Here is a 23,314-nt window from a genome sequence, read left to right as displayed (position 1 = left end):
ATTCCACTGGCAAAAAGTGCTACGTTTATTTTTATTATAACAAAAGTTATAAGAAACTTTCATATTCACATTCAACAATATAAATTGATAAAAATACATGTGCTGGACTTTTTAATTTTTCAACACTTTATTCACATAGGCACTTTCACATTGCACTTTCACTTGTCACATTGCTAACATTTACTGAGTCTTGTGCAGTCTAATATTGATAGCCATCCCACGAAGAAACATTCTACCCGAAGGTAGCTCCAACACTGAGGCAACGTTAAGCAATAATTATGATACATATTCGTGTCGAAATATTTAATCAACATGAGCTTAGTAAAAAGTAGGTGTGAGAACGAACGGTGTCCTTGGAAAACTGTACTGGTTTGAAATGTAAACACAGCAAAACTGAGATTGTACACTGTTCAGCGTTTTCTCCTATTTCGAGAAATCACAAAGGAATCATTCGTCTGGCGCACACTGAGCACGCGGAAATGAAGCCGGGAACCAGCTTATGATGCTGACATCTCAAAACCATTCGTAACTACTCGTGTCATTCCGTGTCTTCTTGTATTTCACGGAAAGAGACGAGTAGTTACGAATGATCTCAAAACTACTTCGCTACCATTCGTATCTTTCCGCAACATTCCGGAATAAACCGAACGAATGGCATTTGTTACTGCTCATATTTTCGAAGCCTTGATTCAGATGTTGACGACTTTTACGAGTTTGTCTATTTTTCACTTCCTTTCATAATCTTCCACACCTATCGCCTCCTTCCGTAACTGGCTGGCGACGATTACATCCGTCACCACTCGCCACTTTCCGGAACCCTCAAATCGAAGTCTTTACGAAAAGATGCGATCTGTAACGATTGGAATGTACCACAGGCAAGAGCGCCACCTGACGGCAGAGCAAAGGCATGTTCAAGTGTCAGCACTAAGAATAGCTTAACGCAGACGCAATAAACAGTGTGTTACCTAAAAATAGTTAATCCCGAAAAAGCTCCGGATTCTAGATCGATATGCATCAGTATGGATGTACATGTAAAATATATTACGTAGATACTGGCAAGATCTACATTCCTCATGACTGGGTGTTCTCGGATGGTGCATGAAAGTTATTTACATTTGTGTTTGTCTTGTAAGAGAAATGTAAATAAATAACACCGAACAGCAGGGCATACACATATTATAATATGAGTTGACAGAGCTGTCTTTAGTCAGTACATCCTCCGTAGAGGGTGTGTTCTCTGTTCTCTCTGAGTCGAGCCCTCTTTAAAATGGCATGTTGTAATTTTCAGGAACAACTGCACAAACTATTTGACAATGTGTTTTGGCAGTAGGTCACCTATAGTTAAACTAAAAGAAGTGCTGAATTCGTCTGTTGTACACACACAGCTCAAATTAATAAAGATCGTACACTTCTGGAGTCGATACACTTGTATTTAATACAGAGGGCATCACTCACAAGGAAGGTCAGGACCGAGTTTTTGAGTACTTCAGATTCCTTATGAGAAACACTCTAGGTTGATCATCTGACATAATTATAATGTCATTTTTAGGCACTTGGTTTTTGTGTGTGAGAGAGAATATGTGTGCATGTAAGAGTTGTGACACTGAAGGATGGCCTCAGCTATTCACAAACACCTAGTTCAGGAGTGGTATTCGTCCTATTTCTCACTGTCGTTGAGGCAAAATTGTTTGTTCATTTCTTGTTACATAATGTTCATATTCTTGTTGAATAAAGCAACCTGCAATGTTGCAGCCACAAGCAGGTGTCATGTTTGAGCAACAGTGCATGACAAATAGTTTTGCAACACAGCAGCAATTAACCAAGTGAATAAGCATGTTGTTCTCATCACTTCCAGCACTGGTTGCTGGCTTCTTGAAATTAAAGCCACAGTGCAACATGTTCGTAAGAAAGTAGGAATTATGCCTTAAATGGCTCATTTTGTTCATTTGGATACAGCAAAGCAAATACTCAGGATTTGCCAAAATGTGCATACCCAACCATTTTCTCAATGCTGTAATGCTGCAATCTTCCTTGAGCAGAAAATCTGACAACATAGCAAGTTTTAACTTTATTTCTTTTATTCTGAGAACACCAATGAAACATTTACAAATATTTATTTTAGACCTATTAACATGCCTAAAATTTTAACTTCAAATGTAGCAAATAGAGACCTTTCACAATTCATTTAACCCTTAAACCAAAGTTTTCAAATTTAATTTAATTGGTAATAATGGTTTTCATAACCAAAACAGATGTCAAATGTTTTGTTTGCATGGTATTAACATTTAGATAATGTTTTAAAGGAATAGGTGTAAAATAAATACAAACTCAGATGATATCAACAATGACAAGTTGTCTTGAAAGCAACTGATATTCCCAATTACTTAAAATTTAATTCTTAACAGAATATTTTCAATTTTGAAATTAATTCCATATTGGAACTACCTGATTTGAAGAATATTTCAATAATGCACCAAATCATGCTTTAATGCAGAAATCGTATGTTTTTCAAATCTGTACCTCCACTTAATTAAGATATGAGGTAAATTCTCGATATTTTCATTTAAAACATTTAAGTAATTGGGGTTCAACCAGTCAGAGTTGTCCTCTGTACACGAAGATCCATTTCACACATGCACATCAATAACCACTGATGTATTGAAACCATGTTTATCCACACGTTAACAAAAACATAAATACATAAATATATAAACATTCGATGCACATCCATTCAATTGGAAAAGAATGTTCTCTTATTACACCATTTCAGTTTTTCTCCCAAAATGATAACATGAATAAAATATATAAATAATTTTTTTTCTTAAAAAATCATTGCTGAGTAAATGTAAATAATGTAAATAAAGTGTCAGTATTTGTAAAATTTTCAAGGTCAAAGAACTCGAACCGCATCTTTATTACTGAACAAAGATTGATGGAAAGATCCTTTTGATCATTTCATCAGGATAAACATGGCTTCATCTCAACCAAATAATGCTGCCCATCCGACAATAAATAGCACTGTGACAACTATCAGTTGCTCTGTAGAAAAGACAAACCCATATGATGAAGTACAAACACAATTTTACAAAAAAGACACACGTTAAATATGGTCTGATTACATTTGATAGCAACCTCCGCATTGGAAGTACTCGGTTATACAGACACTGGCTAAAGCGAACAGACCAGGCCTAGAGATGCCAACATTTTCCATGTAAAAATGGAACCATTTTGTACTTCTAAAGAAATCCATTCTTGAGTAATTTTCATGGTATTAACTGATCTCTCATAGTTTTGATCCATCTAAAGGGGTGTCAGGTAGGTGTATTGGAACAGCCAAAGATGACAGGGTCAACAGATTCACCAGCATCAAATATCCCTACACCAAAAATGGTTTCACCTACTCTGTTTTAATTTGAAAAGGAAGGAATACTTTAAACTTTGTCAGTTTGAAAGAATCCTAAATTTTCAAGAGCCATAGGGCAAAATGTTCATGCATCTTTAGGCCAACAGTTAATATTGGAAGTTGACTTCGGGCGCTAATGGCTGAACACCCTGGTTTTAGTGAAAGAGTTCTTGGAGACTTAGTAACTAGTCATACAAATATTTTTTATACTCAGAGCATCAGCTTAGCATATCAACCATGATGTATTGAGTCTTCCACATGAAACCAAAGTGTTCTTTTATGCAGGTTGAAATGTAAGCCTAGAAATCCAGACTGCTTGTAAGCATGTTAAATACAGTCAATACTTTACTATCTTAACATGCAGTTATTAACACTGACTTATTACACATTTTTTTCCCATGTTCCTATTTGACAATCCATCCCAAAATACAACACCTTTTTGAGCAGCCTGGATTTGTCAAACAACATAAAATGTTTAAGATGTGACAGTTAGTGTCACCCGGTTTTGGCAAATACATTGACAAGATGACATCAAACCAAGCAAGCCCTGGTAATGTCAAACAGAAGAAGTCAAATATATGCTGATTTCCAAGGGCCATAAAACACTGTTGCCATTTTAGTACCAGACTGGCCTAACAAAGCTCTGCTACCCGATGAAGTGGGAGACATGAATGTCGTCGTGGAACCAGCCATACTGAAACATTCCCCCAACATGATGCAATAGTCTGGTGTCTACATGATACAATGGTTGGTTAGTTGGTGGGTATGTTCATTTGTGACAAATGGATCTAAACTAAATTTAACTAATCCAGTGAGAGACTTCACAAACTACTTGCCAAGTTAGAGATTTTGAAAATCAAGAGAGTTCTTCATTTTTTTAATCTCAATGCATGTAACAAAATATATCAAACATGAACCTTTAAATGAATTTAAGGTCCAGAAAAACAAATATCAATATAGTTTGGTAAGATATTAAAAACTTTAACTTCAACATGAGGATCAGTCTAAGACTGAAAAGTCATAAGAGATGCTCCTATTTCGCTGTGAAGTCTCCCAGAGTTGCTAAGTGCCAAGCCTGTTGTCCTGTGTCTGGTACTAAGACAGCGCGTAATCATTTGATATATACAACCAAACTGCAGTGCCAACCCAGAAATGCTTCGAGTCAACACAGCCAGCAGCTCATTATACTTAGTAAAAAACCTGCCATTGCCCACACAACACTGCCTGACTCCCACGGATCTCAATCATGCATGTACTTGTACAGGTACACAATAAAAATATATATGAAAACATGATGAAAAATAGTGTGTCCACCTCTCAGGTAGCCTTCTGTGGAATGCTTCAAACATAAACATTCAAACTCTCTTGCGAGATATCATAAATATTCCTCTACGATATTTACATTTGTCTGGTCTGGTGATCAACCGAGAACCTTCTTTGAGGGTTACTCACTCACAATGGAATATGATTTCGATGGAAGGTGGATGGGATGATATACTGAAAATGATGCAAAGTGTTCCAAATCTTGAAATGACCAATAAATAATTTTGACACTAATCCACGGCAATCAATTAAAAAAAATTAACGAAAAAAAAAAAAAAATACACACAGGAAAGACGAACAATGGCAACAATCATAGCTCAACCTTTGCAATCATTCCACATACACTGAGCTGCCTTTGGGTAAACATGATAATTTATTGAACGTTTTGACTTTATGCAGACTGAGAACGTCTCAAGCTTTACCCGCAATGCACACAAATAAATAAAACAAACACTTTTTATACAACCAATAAAGCATACAGGCTGCAGCCTAGGAATAGCTACTTGCTGCTGGACAAGAAAACTGGCAGTTGGCAATTCACTTTTGTCCGACTCAAATAGACAGCCAAAACGTGATCGTTTTGATTTTAATATTCTTACAGTTCAACACTGTTTTATGATCTTTAACATCCTGTAAACCACAACAGAATACAGTCAAATCCTTATGAGTCGAATTGCTTGGGACCAAGTAATAAATTCGACTTATCAATGTATTCTAGACAAGGTATGTCTGCAATGGTATAAAAAAATGGTCGGGACCGACAGATACTTCGTGTTCTGCATAATTTTCGAGACACTGGCATTCAACTCATCAGGATTTGACTGTGTTTCCAACTGGTTTTGTTAACTGGTATTTATGGATGATCATACTTTACAAAAATTGTCACTAGTTACAATATTGTAGAAAGCCAGATAATCTTGATCCAGTGAGATGAATGTCCATTCCCTGCCTCATGTTCCCTGGGTTGAAAGCGAAATGCTATACTCAGAGCTCTCAACCCTCATTCTAGCAAGTTAAGCTTTAGCCTTTCCCAATAGAAACTGGTTCCCCAAAGGTGTCAATTCTTTCACACAGGATACATTCAGTGTTGAATCCCTTCAGCATTACCCTGAATGAATCCTACATGGTGCAGATGCAGGATAATAGCTGGTACTCCCTCCCAAACAGATCACATCCACTCCAACCCCACCCCCACAGAGAAGGCATGTGCATACACGTCTCTTCTAACACAAGCTTCTCTTACCCACACTGTGAATCAGCTAGTCAGGCACCTGCCCAATATAGGGTCACACACCACACAGTTCCTGGTATGCTCTCTATGTACCTCATTCTTGTCTCAGCCCTACCCAAGGCAAACCACACATCACACACACACAGAGGTGAATATGCACCCACTGCCCCCTCCCTAAAACACCCTATGTGCACCTCACCCCTTCACCTGACCAACATCACACACTGAGCATGTGACCCTATCCCTAGGTAAGATCAACATCACACACTGTGCATGTGACCCTACCTGTTGGTAAGATCAATCAGACACTGCAGCATGTGACCCCTACTTCCAGGTAAGTCCAACATCACACACTGTGCTGACTCAGCGTAATCCAATGATAGCCCCACCCCTATAGCACTGCAGTCCCAGAACATATAACATGGCTAACACACATGCATTAAGTCTGTCAACTTAACCTTGGAAACAGTCTTTTCCTTATTTTCACTAAACCAGCATATACAAGGCACATAGTACTTGCTTTGAACAAAATGTTCTCAAAATATCAAATATCGTAACCATGATGTGTTAATGATTCACACATGTAACCTGCTAGTTACATCCGACCTACAACTGTTCGCTCTTCAACTTACCACATAGGGAGTCCAATAATAGTCTCCCAAATATTTCATTCAATAACAACTGTAACTTATGAACTCAAAAATATACATTTGTTGCATGTGTCAGTAGCAGGTTGTCCTAGGGTTAATGGGTTGATCACTTGTGAACAACTTAAGATGTTAGACTAGCTTGTTGAACACCTAACACCATGCTACTGGCACATGTTACACTGTGTCAACGTAACTGATGACATGTGAACAACCTTTAAGTATCTAAACCTGATATCATATACACTTAACATACATTACCTATCTATCATTCATTAACCATTAACACACTTTGAGAACATGTGTCAATCTTTTTTATTACGCCATGACACAAGAGCAGACCAGTATAAGTCCTTGTTTAACAAATCAGCATGTCCACTTTCACTATTTCAACAAACTGTAGTAAAATTACCAGTTAATATTAAATTCAAAATCCTACAATAATATTTGGACATTTTTCTCCCACACACCCAATCAAATATAACCTGGGAGAAAAAAAAGGATTTTTTAGACTAAAAACTTATTTGTTTCCATTTTGATCACAGGTGTGATACTTTTCCTGAAATACTACCATCATTATCAGTTTTGTGTTCATATTCTGTAAATCCATTTTCTATTTGAAGCTAAAGGAGTTGGAAACATTCACTGAATAGAAACACACAGCAGCCATTGATCATACAACTGACAAAATGCACTGTTGGCACAGAACGTCCTGATTGGAGAATTAACATTAGCAAAACAAGAGGACAGACTGGAATGCTCTTATTCAGAAACATCAACCCTATTAAACTGCACACTATGCCCTCTGAAAACAATTAAAAACTATCAACCTAAGACAAGTTCAAAATACATTATATTGAAATACACAAGTAAGAAAAATGTAAGTATGTATGTTTGAATCGGGATTTGCATGAAAATACAGAAAGGGATGTCTCCAGACTATCATTGACAAAACACTCCTCAAAGACACAAAGCAATTCTTCAACAAACAAAATGAAAATATACACTGTGCCCATTTCAAGGTTTATACATATTACATTATTACAGGAAGTGTCCATGTCAGTTAAGCAAAGTTTGACAGTGTCAACCAATCACATCCCTTCATATACAAGGGATCTACCATTTAATCTTTTTGAGTAGGGGGTGAGGTTGAAGTTTCTCAGAACATATTCAATTATTAAGTTAAGCATTAAGGAATATAATAGAGTGCATGAAATTTAGACAGATCCAACAATATCTTCCAACAAAATTGAATTTTTCAATTGATTATACAAAATAAAGAATAGAACATGGCACCATTCTTTCAAATCAAATCTGTACTTCCCCTAGAAAATCAAATGGATGCTCCCTTTCACACTGTAGTCCTATTGCTGGACTGATTCAAATCATGCTGGGTATTTTTCAAGCAATCATTGACAGACAAATATTATCAGCCACATTTGCGAAGAATTTACATTTCATACATGGTGGTGAAACAATTTAGTCTTCAAAACCAAACAGTTTCAGTGTGAATATCAACCTGTTTTCACAAAAATTGTCTGATACATAAACAGGAATCGGATTGACTTATATCATTTTGGCATCCCAACTTCAAAGCATACTGTGCAAGAGACTCCCTCTCCTGTGATCTCTTGTGTCAGTCATCACGATGATGGTTGAGCTGATGTTTTAGTAAGAAGGTGCTAACTAGGATACAGAGACATCTGGTGGGTTACTGCATGATGAAATACGCTGGTGTAATCACGCCAATCATTACACACTTAGATCACCACTCAATGCAGAAAGTGATCAACTCATTCAACTCATTCAAAAATAGTCCTGAATCTCTTTGGAACAAAGTGGTGGACCAACATGTTTGAGTTTCTGGTTTAAGTATCTGTGTGTGACTGAGTTAAGTAACATATTCTGTGTTTCACAACTGTAAGTTCGTACAACAATCCTCCAAACTCATGCAATAGGTGCCCCATGACCATCACAGACCATTACAGCATGGGTAGAGACGACAAGGCACTTTCAAGGCCATGCAAAGCTAACATATTCCAAACATCATTTTGCCTAATGAATAAAATCTGTTCCTAAAATGTTTCTCAGTTCTTTCTGGAGATACACTGTGACTGTTAACTGTGTGTAGCAAACATAGGGAATAAGAAAGCCTTCTAGGGGTGGTGGTCAATAAGTGTGGGTGACAACTGAAGGGGTGGGCATGTCTTAGAGGGAGCCAGAGACTGGCATTCAAGCTTGCAAATTCAGCTTCCATTGCGAACTTACTTAACCATTTCTATAATACATGCATTGAGTAGACACAGCCATTGTCATTGAAGCTGTAACCACAGACATAGCGGAGTCTGTCCACAACACTTGGACAACAAGCTCTTGTGTACTTTCCTGTATTTCTTTCCTGAAAGGGTTTAAATTTGGAAAATAAGAGAATTACACATCAAGGAAAGTTAATATCAAACTGACTTATATGAAGTCATGATACATGTCGGAATAGGCTGCTTCTGTTGAAGCAACTTCATCTTGTGTTCCTCATGAAGTCTTAAATCCCTGGGGATCGAGGTGAGTTGACACAATGAAATGTAAGGGGCACATATTACCATGAGCATGTCATACAACATCTCTCGACAACACAGTGTCTTGTTCACTCAATAGTTCATGCCTCCTGAAAATACTCCTGTACATATTACTTTTCGGTCCATTATACATGGGCTTCCGTCATACTTCGACCTTTTGATTGAAGCAATTATGAGCAATATACAATGAAAAGTGTCACAAAAATTAATATCAAAATGATTGCTTCTCAATTCATTGAATTATTGGCTACACAAAATGGGAAATGTTTCATTCGTGATGATGAAGATGAAGATGTTGATGTTTATATCTTTCTAATTTATCTTCTAAACAAAAACATACAAATCTAAAAAGAACATTCAAAGGAATAACTCTTGGTTCTGCATGATCCATCATAAATATATTTGATTATGCATATTTTTACCAGGTTCTGTGTAGCACTTTTCAGTTGTCATGTAGACAAGAGGTATTGATCACATACATCTAATTCCACATGCAATATTTAACCAACATCAACAAAATAATTCGGTTCTTCCATTGCAGGTAGGTTTTTGAATCATGTTGCAATACATTAAGTCTAAATATGAACTTCAATGGGAATGAGTCAGTCTAGTAATACTTGGCCAATTTTGATAAAATTGCTTGAGAATGTTATGTTTTCGATGAGAACTTATGAATACTAAAGTTTCATCACAAGGCTTCAGATTTGGTTGATGAATGGATAACGCTATTGGGACCTTTATACGATGGAAATATAATCACTCAAAATGACACTTCTAAAATCTGCAAATATAGTCAGTGTGCAGAGCTATGCAACTCAAAAAAATCGCATCTGAATGAAATGATCTGTAAAGATATGGAATGACAACCAATGTAAAAGTTACTATGCTTGAACAAAACAGGTTTCAAAGTCCCAATCAACTTTGAATGAAGATATGAATGCATATACACTGACAAAATATCTTATCATAGCGTATTTACAATATTCGTTTGACAATCCGTCAACAAGTCTCTTTAAGGCAATCGGGAATTTCTTTCGCTCTGCAAAAGGAATACATCCTCATCACTAGATGGCAAGCAGCATAGACGACCATCTCTGATGACAGCGGCCATGACGGTGGCATCCTGAACATAGAGATACAAGTGTTCATACTATGCAGTGTTACAAGTCTCATCAGCTAGGTGGTGCTCGCTGCAGTGGGAAGCCATAGAATCTACCAGATGCCTGCTATGATGCCGAACAGGGTCGTAGCCCTTGGATCGGTTCCGTCTTCACCATGATTGTCTCGTTGGAAGAAGTGGTCACAACGATTGGATGGGGCAGAACCTTGATGCGATGGTGGTCCGCAAAGTTTGACAGAGCATCATATTTCGACCGGAGAGCAGTCAGTTCCATTTTGACAACGTCATTCTCCCTCTGCAGCCGATCCACCTCTGCCTTCAGGCCCTCCTTCTCTGTCTCCAGCTCCTCCTTTTGAGAGATGCGTTTCTCACGGCAGTTGGCGGCATATCCCCGATTCTTGAGCGTGCGACGACGCTGCTTCAGCTTCACCACATCATCCCTGCTGAGCCCCTTCAGCAACCGATTCAGCTCCTTCACAGACAGTCCAACAAGCTCATCATCACTCAAGCGGTTGGCTGCAGCAGAGGCCTGCTCTTCGGATTTTATCTGGGATAAAAATATCTGAAACAGAAACAAACACATCTACAGTAGAAGTAAGCAAGACACATATAACTGGAATTCCATTAAAAGAAAAGCTAAACCATACAACCACTCATAGAAAACCACTTGTAAACATCATGCATATAAGCTCCAGAGATAACCACCATTACTTGTCACAATATCCAATGTCTTGGCTTGCAGACATTGTGGGAGTAGAGGCACAAAGCTGCTCAGCTGGAAAGCAGCAGGTAATGCGTTATTTACTATGACTTAACATTCATGATTCAATAGCAGCCAATAATGACTGCTTCCATAAATAATTCTTCAAACTGGCTACAATGGAATGTCAACAATTTTTTTGTCTTTATGAAACTCTCAATTAATAGATTTTTCAAGTTGTAATGTGCCATTGAAGTGCAAATTATATTCCAGCTGCCATAGACATCCAGTAGTAGTAGTCGTAGTCGTAGTCGAAAACAGATAATTATAGCTGAAATGGGGAAAACGTATCATGCATTCACATGTGTATCTGTTTGTCCTCATTTGGACTACTGTGTAATATCACAGATACCCCAACCAGACTCAGATACTGCACCCAGACACAGTAAACTGACTTAGAGCTGACCTGTCATTGTTAAAAACATCCTCTCAATGCACAGCTCCAGGCAGGGAAGCAACAAGTACCATCCTTAAAAGCTATATGGCAAGACCCAGTTGGGCATCAAACTGCTTCAGTTATCCTTCAGACCATGAAGCATCAAAGTAAACATTGGGTAAATAAACTGTACCCTAATATCAACATACCTATCATTTCCAATTATCAACACCATGATGACAAGAAAAGTAAAAGATCACTATATTTACCATGTCTAAGGGAGTATACGCCATCATTGTCTTGCATGAATCTATACAATCACAACTATAGGCACTAATGCATTTTCTCAGACTGAATTGATGGAATTAGTGACAAGAGGGGTTTATACAACATCAGCAGATGACGTAGCTTCCTGAACCTTCGCAAATCATGCTTACTTGACAAAACGGAAAGACAGTTTCCTGTGTTGCATCACAGCAAGCGATGGACACGTTATGTCCTTGTCACCATATAAGACACGTCCAACCTACCACAACCCTTCAAATGTTCATAGAAATGAAACTAGGGCAGTCATGAATGTGTATGAGCACAATATTGTTTCCTGAATTGGCTGAATACGGATTCATAACTACACTGTTTCTGCAGGATTAAGAGATCACTGACCACCAAGGAACAGAAAGTTTTGACATCAGGGTTAAAGGAAGAAATTCCTAAGGGAAACAAATTTGTATATTACAGATATGTGTGTGAGTGTGTGTGAGTGAGAGAGTGTGTGAGTGAGTGAGTGAGTGAGTGAGTGAGTGAGTGAGTGAGGGCAAGTGAGTGTACGAGTTTAGTTTAGTATTATGCCGTTTTTATCAATATTCCAGCAATATCACATTTATCTCTTATATTTTGCACGATGATCAACTTCACAGTAAATGCAAGCTTAACTCGAGAGGAATGTGGTCTACTCAGTGGTTGTACATTCTCAGCTGGCAGGCAACACTGAACATACCCCTGAGGGTGGATAGGATTCACATATATCATTATACAGATATTTTAATTCTATCTTAGCACCAATATTGCATTATGGAACAGATTCAGGGACTCAAATAAACCTGACCTTGATAGTGAAATGTTTGAACTATACCTTGATTTGTTTACAGAATCCTAACTCCGCCTGAACATACCATAAATTGTCCAAATACAAGAAGACACTGCATCGTTCACTGAAGTCTCCTACAGCAGAGAATGGTATCACGATATCTTAAAGTTAAAGGAACAGACCAGCCAGTGATTGACAGTATGAAAGGCCAATGCATACTAGTCCATTAGCAGATATCAGATACTAAATATCATAGCCTCTGAATAACAATGCATGTAAATAAGCCCATTAGCAAAAGAAAGCTACTCAATAACGGCAGAATCTGAAGTCTCTATTCAGGAAAGGACAAATTCTACAAGTTATGAAACAATTTCTTAGTCATTGCAGTAAGGGATATTTACTTTTTAAGATACTGGTATACAAAGCCTGAGTGGAGCATTACAAAATCCTGAACAGACTCTCCTTAACAACAAGCGACTTACTGTTAGTGTATGGTGACAAAAATATCCGATCTCTCCCCTCTACAAAATCCCTGACAAAAAAACATCCAACCCCAGCTATCTCCTTTTCACATGTCATGTTCCATGTAAGCCCCTCTGTATACCACATAGGTATGTGATCTCATCCAGCATAACAGCTGAAACACTTGATATCTACTTGAAACATATCTGTCATTGGTGGGGCTATGCAACCAAGAAAACAAACATGTAGGCTTGAGTTTCTGCCACGCCCTGGTAAATTTTACAGTATCTTGTAACGTGATGCATTATGTAAGATGGCTTGTGACAAGTGGTATTATCAAGTGTACAAGACCTTTTCCAATGTAAACATGCAACATAGATAGAGTTATGGGAATTAAGTAAGTACAAGATCAAAATCCTTTGACAATGTTCAATATTTTCCTTGCCAGAGACGTTATTTCAGAAACAAACATCTGATAAGGCAGAGATTAATAAAGGATTGCAAACTATGAGCCATTTACAGGCAAACTGGGAGAAAAGGTTACAATTCTTACATAACAAAATTCAATAAAGCTGAGAATTTAAACCCCATTCTTTTTTATTTCATTAACTATTCCTGTGTGGGACTGGGAGAATACTTTAAAATTCTTCAATTCCTACCATTATAAATCCTACAGATGAAGGCCGAAGTATCAGGCCACTCACAGGTCCATGAATTCTTGTCCAGAGAAAAAAGAATCTCTTTTTTTTATACTTCGAAACATGTTGAATCACTTTGTGATGACTCATAACAATTAAACTGATGATTACAAAGACAACTGTTTTTGTGAGAGATCCATGGTAAACAGGCCAGTTTAATTAACCTCCAGCTGTTGAAAGGAGTTTGTTCAGGTATGGGGAAAGGGATTATGTGAATGTCACGACATTTAACAAAGCCAGAAGTAATGAGAACACTTTTTTCTTCCTGTTTGTTTTCTTACTTCAGTGTATATTAGCAGCTGTTTCTGTTCAACAAGATTTCCCTGAGATAGAATTTATCTATGGTTTTTGTTATAAAAACACCTGGTGCAGTTAACACTTCATGAATAAGTGGGTCAAATGTCTGTTTCCTTCAGACTTGTATGTGATGAAGGCTGAATGTTTAAAACATCCACAAATGACATAAGGGCAGCTGACACAATGAAACACATCAGAATCCAGGGCAGCATGAACAGTTTGCCTATCAACAAAGACTGAGATGACCTCATCACAATGTGATTAAACATTGATCAAGCCAGCATTCATCCACATTACTCATACTGGTGTCAGTGCTTGCATGCCAGACAGGCATATGTTTTCATGATATCTCCTGCATCACCTATCTCCGTTTCCTCCATCCCCATGACAATCCTTTGTCCCCACTCACCATGTCCTCCATCCCCAATTCCCACGTCCTCCACCACAATGTCCCTAATCATAACTTTCCATGTCCTCCAACACCATGTCCTCAATCAATACTTTCTGTATCCTCCATCCCCATCACAGTCCTTTGTCCCCACTCACCATCTCCCCAATCATCACTTTCCATGTCCTCCATCACCATGTCCTCAATCACCACTTTCCATGTGCTCTATCTCCCCACTTCATCAATTCCAACTGTTCATGTCCTCTCATGTCTTCTCAATTTTTCATGTCCTCTGTCTCCTGTCTCCATTCTTCCATGTCTTCCATTCCCACTCCCCATGCCCTCCATCACCACTTTCCATGTCCTCTACCTCCCCTTTCCATGTCCTTCATCACTATTCTCCATGTCCTCTATCTCCCATTTCCATGTCTTTGGTCTCCTCCCCTTGTCCTCCAATGCATTACCCCAGGTCTGCTGTCCCCTCCCTATGTCCTCCTCAACAATTCTCACCATTCCATGTCCTCCCTCCCTACCCAATGTCCCTGTACATGGTTCCCTTCCCCATGTCCTCCCTCCACCCCTCATATCCCACCCCGCACCAGGTCTCCTTGCCTTGCCCAGCAGATAATGTGTCACTACTAGTGTGTTGGTAAATTCCTGCCTTCCAGTTGCTGGTCTCATGATCAACTGCTGATAAGCCACATTCAAGTCACGAGCTATTTATTATTAGAACACTTGACATTTATTATTGTTGTTGATAACACCATTTGTCTTGAATTGAAACAATCTAATGCCCTTGCATTTTCTTACTGCCAGGATTCAGTCTGGGTATCAAATTACAAATGAAAAAAACAGTTTTGTCTTCCTCAATTTACATTTCATGGTAGGAAAATCAGTACTTAGCCCTGTAACTAATAACAGGATTTCCCTGACGCAAGATTCCACCTACACACTCAACTCTGGAACTGACCACCATGCCTCCATTTTCTCATCTACTGTATGCCATGAAATTATATTTCATTTCAATGTGAAAAAATAACATTTTTTTTTATTTCTCAGTTTTAAATTCTGCTGTGAAATGGTATGTCCTGATGTGATTAACAAAATGAAAAAATATAAAATACTCTTACCCTTGTACATTCAATAATGAACAGATGGGATTGATCTTTCTTCATCTACATTTATGAACAAATTGACCAGCTACTCTTGTTTCAAAAAGATTTCCTAACCATATAGCCTCTTGATCTACATCAAGAAAATTCTTCAAGGATATCACCATGTGATCATCTTGTAGTATTACAGAAAATGAGTTACAAAACGGGAAACATTGTTTTTTATTTTCATATTTCATGTGATTGTTCCCTAGTGACAGAACAACTGATTCTAGTCACAAAAAGCTTTAGCTATTGTCTCAGGAGAAAGTTTATACCGCAGTATTAGCAGACCCACGGTAATTTGTTTCTTCTCAGTATGTGTTAATGCAAATTAAAAAATTCTGTATTTTTTGTTTTTGTACCATCATTTTATTAGCCTTTTCAATGCTTTTCTAAAATGTCAAAAAATCAAATCATTCTGTCAAAATCTAAGCACTTTGTTGCTAAGATGGCAGCTATGGTCCCTAAGTAAGTTCTCATATACTGGACCATAACTGACCGAACTGAAGATCTTGTACCGCAATACCTACCACACTGGTATGAGCGTACCATTTCACCCCTACTGTTGTCAGCTCTTATGGTGATGCTAACCTTAACAGGTCTGAAATCTTGGAAACATAATGAAGACACTGAGAAATCATGGTACATTCAGACATGTACATAAAATAATTAGTTCTATATATAATTTAATTTGATAAAGAAGTCTATGTGTTATAGAAAAAGGTATGATAAACAGCACATGGCTTGAGTTTTGTGGGGCAGAATGCTCAATAAGATGTATACAATAATTGCTACTTTTGCATTGTAATCAATATGATTCTGGTAATGGCAGAACCAGCTGGGACACACACCATCAATACCTCAGCCTCCCTTGAATATAAGTCTTCTCGACATTGCTTTGAAGGCAGAACAAAAATGCAGCAGACTCAGCAGTAAAATGCTTAAAATTTAACATGCATCGCTTGTTATGAGGCTGTTTTCTTTGGGACAGGTTTATAAGACCCTGAAAGGACCTTTTCCTTGTGACCTATAACTATGTTAAACCATGTTTACGGGTGCTAGTATCAAGCCAAACACTCTACAAGAGCCATCAGATAACTTGTCCTGCTCGTACTGAACAATGCATCCCTTGAAGATGAATATAGACTACTTCATGCAGCTTTCTACGTAACTCACAGTAACACAATCTGGTATAGGATCAGTATTTCAATAGATAATGGGTTTTTTGGCACTAAAATCATCATTTATGCTGACTCAGCACACCTGTCAGCACACCTGTATTCAAATTTTTGAAACTTCCAGATAAAGAACAAATCATGTCTCCAAGACACAGTACCTCTTATCTACATTGTACCTTAAATGACCAGCTGACCCAGTTATCATTCAAGCTGATTATCAATTAATCTCCAGTGTCAGAGAATGTGGCCTCCATAGCGTTAACAACGATCCCATTGTAAGGTGACCTAGCTTTCCCACTTAACAGTGATTGTACAGTCAAATGTTCCACATCACAGGTATGCTGAGTCGACAAAATAAACCAGGTGCCTTGCTAAGATATGCTGACTTGACAATATTGTGAATCAGTTACCTCCCTTTAGTGATACGTTATCACTCTACCTTTGCCTCATATGATTTCATGTCCCACATTCCCAGGAAACAGCCATGTTGAACAACTCACTGGTTGGGTCATTTCTCTACACCAAAATGCACACCCACCAGGACTTAACGACAATCCCTGCTGATTAAAACCTCAGCTTTAATGTCAAGGCTTCATCAGTTTTAAAAATAAAATTATCTACAAGTTCAGAAAAGAACCTCAGCAGGACAGCACCAATTTCACACCAATTAACTTGAGAAGCATTGTATATCATTAGTTGCCATGTTTGATCCTAACATCTATTTACATGTGACTTTTCATGCAGCGAGCATTCATAACATATATAACTCTTTAAAACAGAATCATATAAATTCATTTTTATTTGCATCATTACTGCATTTTGCATCAACATATAGTTAAGGATAGTAATCACAGTTTGAAGATCCTAATTTCAAAGCTGAAATAGTTGAAATTTCCAGTAAATTCCTCAGCTTAATACAGTCATTAGATTGTACTTCCGAGTTAAAAGTGGAGAATTCATGTTTGTATACATTACACATTCTATACATGCTGCAACCAAATGGTGGTTTCTGTTCAGTTCATGTTCAATGAGATTTTTTCACAATACATAATATATTGTTATTAATATGATATTAATTGGTCCCATCAAATATACTTTTCCAGTTCAGATGTATAAGAGTAACATTATGATTTACCCAAGCCTTCAGGAATTGTTTTAAAAAAACTTCTAAATAACACAGAAATCTAATAAATAATCTGAAAATCATGACCATGAAAAAGCAATAAACTCACAACAAAGAAAAATAACTCCATACAATTCTCTGTCAAAAAAGAATGCTCTGTAAACAGAAACCCGCTGTTATCTGTTTAGTCAAATTTCCCGGAAAAATCCTTTAAGGTGAAAACATGAGTAAGTCACTGAACTAGAAAGTGAAAATGATACCTGCTAACAACTGAAGTAAAGTTTGAAATAAGGAAACCAGAGAATCCCACCCACATGCATTATAAAGAAAATGACTAACATGATTAAATTATACAGGACTCTGTCAGTGACAAACATATATCACCTTTACAAGCATACATTGCTGTATTTTTATCTTTCAATAGGTTGAGTATGTCACAGCTTATGTGGGTGTAGTCATATCAGTGACATGACTCATATGTGGATATCACTTCCTTCTTAAATGTAAATACCTTACACAACATTTCATGAAATCATTTTTCATTTGTACAAGTTGAGAGAGAGAGTGAGATTAGTTTATGTCGCTTTTAGCAATATTCCTGGAATATCATCATGGCAGGAGACACCAGAAATGAGTTTCACACACTGTACCCATGTGGGGAATTGAACCCGGGTCTTTGGCGTGATGAGTGAACGCTTTGACCACAAGGCTATAAAGAGAAGCAGAAAATGTTTCTTATGTCCATAGCTTTCTGTAATAAATGGACGTTATGACTCAGCCAGATCTTACATTTGAGATTGCAAGTGGAAAGGTTATCAAAAAACAGTGCATGAAAGCATGTTGAAAGATGTCATTCAATGAAATGATAAATATAATGTTTGATATAACTAATATACACCATAGAAATTACAAATATATCCAAAAAGTTTTTAAAATGTTAAAAGGTATGAATGTTACATGATTTGTGTGTTTTTGTTTAACTCAGCTAAACATGGCTGTGTCACAGTTGTCATTTAGCTGGGAAAATTGCCAATAAACACTATGAAGGATGTTTTAGTGTTGATGCAAGAAGACCTCCACACATTAAACTGTGTACATCAGCACTGTATAGCAATGGTAAGGAGTTACAATGAGCTACATAATAAAGCTTATGGTGTATGAAATATCTGTTTGTTTCATGCCACATCATTCATAATGGTTCACAGCTGAAGATTTTTTGAAAACTCTCATTTTTTTCTGTTGTGAATTCAGATTAAAGGGTATAACATTCTGAGTGGTATGACATTCTGAGTGCGTATTTCCCCTTTCATATCATATTAGACTTTAGAGCTTTACAAGTCAGCCAAACAAAACAAAACATATTGTATTTGATATTCAAGATGGCAATATCATTAGTTGAATATTTCATCTCAACAGATGACATTCAATTTGTAATGACTGATTTATGTACATGTAACCATGGCAACTTATGCACTAGGCAACATGATAATTGGCAGTCAGAAATATACTCACACACTTCATGAATGTAGGTTAATGCTTTTCACACCAATAAAAATAATTAAAACAAAATCAACATAGAAATACTTTCAAAATATGTTAAAACATAAATCAGGAATACTAGACAAACTAATCACAAGTTTCAAAATGAGGATTTTGTTTTGTTAGTAAAAACAATAAAATGGCATTATCACTATTGCCTGGCATGCAGTACATTAAAAACTTGTTTGTATATATACCAGTGGTTATACATAAGAGTCACACCCACAGAACAAATAATGGCAACCATATTTAGCTCCAAGATGTGCATGCTAACTTCATTTAACTATCTTCTGTAGTTTCTGAGGAAACATGTTCCCACTGCCGCTAGTATGCACCACTTCTATCGTGGGTGAAGTGGCGTAGAAATAGTATACTGCAACCTGTTATCGTGAAGGCAATATTCTATTGTCACCAACAATTACAACACTGTTCCTTTTTTCTCTCCTTGAATCGTCTCATTTGAAATCATTTCCCAAATGAATGTTTAGCTTATATGAAATAAAACACAGCTTTCAGTCTCTTTTAATAACTGACAAGGAACTTCAAACCCAGAAAAAGTATGATTAACTGTTTATGTTAACAGAAGGATAACAGTAAATCTAAGGAAACCAATCTGGATGTTCCTGTGTTTTGCGCTGTGCATCTGTCAACAGAAATCATTTACTGAAATTGTAAAAGAGTCACACATACTTTCAATATATCAATAGTTTTTAGTTTCTGCCATTGATTAATTGCTATCAGAGACTCAACAATTACAATCTGTTAATAGTTACAGCTTTAGTATAACAAGGGAACACACAGAAAACTTCTTTTCCAAAAATATCAAAACATCTGTAGGCATCAGTTCTGTCCATCTCTGATTCATAGACACAGTTTCATATAAAAAGATCAAACAGTTTCTAAGTTATGATCTGGAAATGATTGCTACAAAAATCTGAGTGTAAGATCAGGTTGTTGACAAGGAAACATAACACCCATACAGAGAGAATAGAGAATACCAGTTCTGTACATGTTTGATCAATATGCAAGTTTCATTGCAAAATGTTAAATGTTTAAAGACACGGTATCTTCATTTAAGTTAAACATCAGTTACATGAAGGAAAGCACTGAAGTATAGCCTTTCCTTCTTTTCATTTTTGGCAGCACAATGTTTTTCTGGCTCTACACATGTGCATCATAGCTACCATATTTACACATTAATGACAACTCTCTCCACACACCACGCCTTGCCACCAAACCATCACAACCACCTAAACTTCAAACACACCATGCCATTTAGAAAGTGGTCAATTTATATTTGGGTTTACACTTCCATTAGGCACCTGATTCAGAGGGTGTGGGTTTGAATCACAGATGGGACTGAATCCAACAAAAGTACTAAAATCAGTACTTTAATAACAAAGTGTAATCCCAAATATAACGTGTTAAAAAATTCAAAGTCTGGGCTGAAATAAGATTCTGGTACCATTGTAACACCGAACTTGTAAACAAAGAAGATCAACTCACTAAGTGAATGAAAAAGTCAAAAATTTATTTTTCAGTTTGAGGTCCATTTGTAACTGTTGTTCTTAACATCATACAACACACGCTGTTGTGATATTTACTTTTAGTATTGTCTAGTTTAAAGAATGAGACAAAATGTTATGGACGTCAACTTCTGCTTCCTTGCCCTTTTGTCAGGTTAATTAATAACATATTCTACTTCATAATGTTAAACAAAAGAACAATATTGAATAAAAAAGTGTCTTAATATTTATTTGGATATATCTCAATCTCTTTACATTTGAAATATGAAAATAAGTCGTTATCTTACTAAAAGGCACAAGAATGTGCTGTCTTAATTTCTTTGGCAAACTGATAAGTTTGACATTAAAATATTTCTAATGAAAGTTAAATACTTTGTAATACACGCTACATATGTATGAATTACATCAGACAAGCAACAATTTAAATGTTGAATAAGAAACAAATTCCAGAATCATGAACACAGTAAATATCAGATGTTCATTTCACATAAATAGCAATCCAGTGTAAAAAGAAAATTAAGTGTTACAATTGTAGCTTTTTTGATAACGAAAATTTTAAAAAAAAAATTCTCAGATGGGATTCATCCAATTCCATAGTGGATAAATTATTAATGCTCTGAACATCCAGTAAATTTAACGATTTCATACATCATGAATATTATCCTGACAGTTATTAAAACAATGTCATTTTACCAAGACAAATACACTTAAATCTTGATTTCACTGTCCCAACTTTCCTTGTGATTATTTAACAATAATGGAAAAATGATACATATTAATGAACAAAAACACCAATGAAAGATCTGCCTTTGCTCTTCAGTTCTCTTCTCTCCACTCCATGACTTCATTGTCTGGCTAATTATTTGTCACTAGGCCAAAAAGTCATCAAGTGAACAAATGACAATATAAATCAATTATTGTGTCTGCAATTAACTCTAAGCACCGTCTAGAAACATGACAGTGTCTCTAGGTTCAAACCACTCCTAGAATTATTGATGAATATAAACAAAGAACTACAGGTGCTAAAAATAAGGCTGAAAGTGCAGAAATGAAGCGATTACTACATGGCTAAAAATAACACGCAAGCACTATTACACAATACGCACAATCATGTTTATTTGTCATTTAAATCAAATATATCTACTTTTATCTCACACAGTCTGAACTGTGAATGCTGTCTACCGTGGAATTTCGATCTTGCTGACACGAGAATTTCCTCCACGAAAGGAATCTTTTGTTTGAGAATGGTCATGTGACCAAACCCTTTGTTATTGAGGTCAGATATGCGTTGCTTGAAAACATTCCAACCACACGAGGTTTACATTCTCAATTTGTCACCATTCACATCACCAGCTTGAATAAATTAAGTAAAAATTAAATAACGTGGTCAAAATATGTAGCTAGATATCGTTTCAAAGACAAGGATATTGCACAATCTGAATTCATTGAGAAGGACCTAACCCGTCCTCCATGTAAACAACTCGGTCCACAACGACATACATCGCATGACCGACAAATTCTGACGTTATTCGGCTGTTCGTGGGCTGAAATATGTTCATCACCTATCTAGAAATCACTTAAAGATACAATTAAACATAAATAAAGTGTCTGAGACTCGTGTTTGAAACAAAGGAAAGCCCATTGAACAGATCGTGGTGAGTGATGAATGCGCAACACACATGCCATAGTTGCACGAGGCAGGTCACAATACAAAACAAAAACACAAGCCACGAGGGATTTGGCTAAAATATTGATATTACAAGATCCATATTTATTACAATCGATAGATAATGACAAAACGTTTCATGTATACCCAAAAATTAGATCTTTATGTTATGTATGAGAAGAAATTGCTATGTGCGCAATAAGTGGTGTTACCGACGCAGGACGTAAACAAAGACGGGCCACGCTTACAATGCGAGTAACGGACTTTGCCTCGACTCACGTACCTTTTTGCTCATATTCCGTCCACAATAGGAGTCAAAACGTGTTCCTTTGCTCTCTCTCTAGGAAGAAAATGGTACAATTCCCCCTGTAGAAACAATGAAGGAGTCTCTGGTTCCTTGGTTAACGATAACTGTGAAATTACGTAGTTCACTAGATGAACCTGTGCCAGTGTTTGGCGCGCTCGCGTACCGTGTTGATGATTCAGCAAGCACTCAGTGACCGAGCTATGGGCTGACTCAGCACTTATCCGTGATCACAACACTGTCGGGCCCAACAGAAACAGCTGAACGGTCTTTTCCAACTGAATCACTGCCGATAGGAGTGGATTTGTAGATCCGGGAGATGGCAACAATTTCACAATATTCACCTTGTATCCTTTTTGAAGATGTAACTCCGAAATTGCTATGTTAGGCTGAAATTTGCTGACGTGAAGTTAAAAATAGCTTCTGTTTACATAAGTGATAGGTAAACAGAACTCGAGT

At 37.0% G+C, this 23,314-nt stretch overlaps 1 protein-coding gene across 2 annotated transcripts; it reads right to left on the bottom strand.

Moving 5' to 3' along the window:
- Positions 1–6,900: 6,900 nt before the first annotated feature.
- Positions 6,901–22,976, bottom strand: LOC137285104 (transcription factor MafK-like). Of its 2 annotated transcripts, none has more exons than XM_067817312.1 (2): positions 11,703–11,757; positions 6,901–10,859 (listed from the first exon to the last, which is right to left on the bottom strand). In XM_067817312.1, the coding sequence occupies exons 1-2, from the start codon at positions 11,727–11,729 to the stop codon at positions 10,404–10,406; spliced, it is 483 nt and encodes a 160-aa protein (XP_067673413.1). In that variant the 5' UTR covers positions 11,730–11,757; the 3' UTR covers positions 6,901–10,403. The 2 variants fall into 2 exon arrangements, with proteins under 2 accessions (XP_067673413.1, XP_067673414.1); XM_067817313.1 differs by lacking the exon at positions 11,703–11,757 and adding an exon at positions 22,835–22,976 and having other exon boundaries at positions 8,432–10,859.
- Positions 22,977–23,314: the final 338 nt, after the last annotated feature.

This window comes from Haliotis asinina, chromosome 5 (genome assembly GCF_037392515.1).
Source record: "Haliotis asinina isolate JCU_RB_2024 chromosome 5, JCU_Hal_asi_v2, whole genome shotgun sequence".
In the NCBI taxonomy this organism is placed as follows: domain Eukaryota; kingdom Metazoa; phylum Mollusca; class Gastropoda; order Lepetellida; family Haliotidae; genus Haliotis; species Haliotis asinina.
This window is presented reverse-complemented; position numbering and strand designations above follow the sequence as displayed.

Coding starts and splice junctions, on each gene's coding strand:
- LOC137285104 (XM_067817312.1), bottom strand. CDS start 11,729: ATGATGGCGTATACTCCCTTAGACATG. Junction 10,860..11,702: donor CGTATACTCCCTTAGACATG/GTAAATATAGTG, acceptor TTTCTGTTTCAG/ATATTTTTATCCCAGATAAA.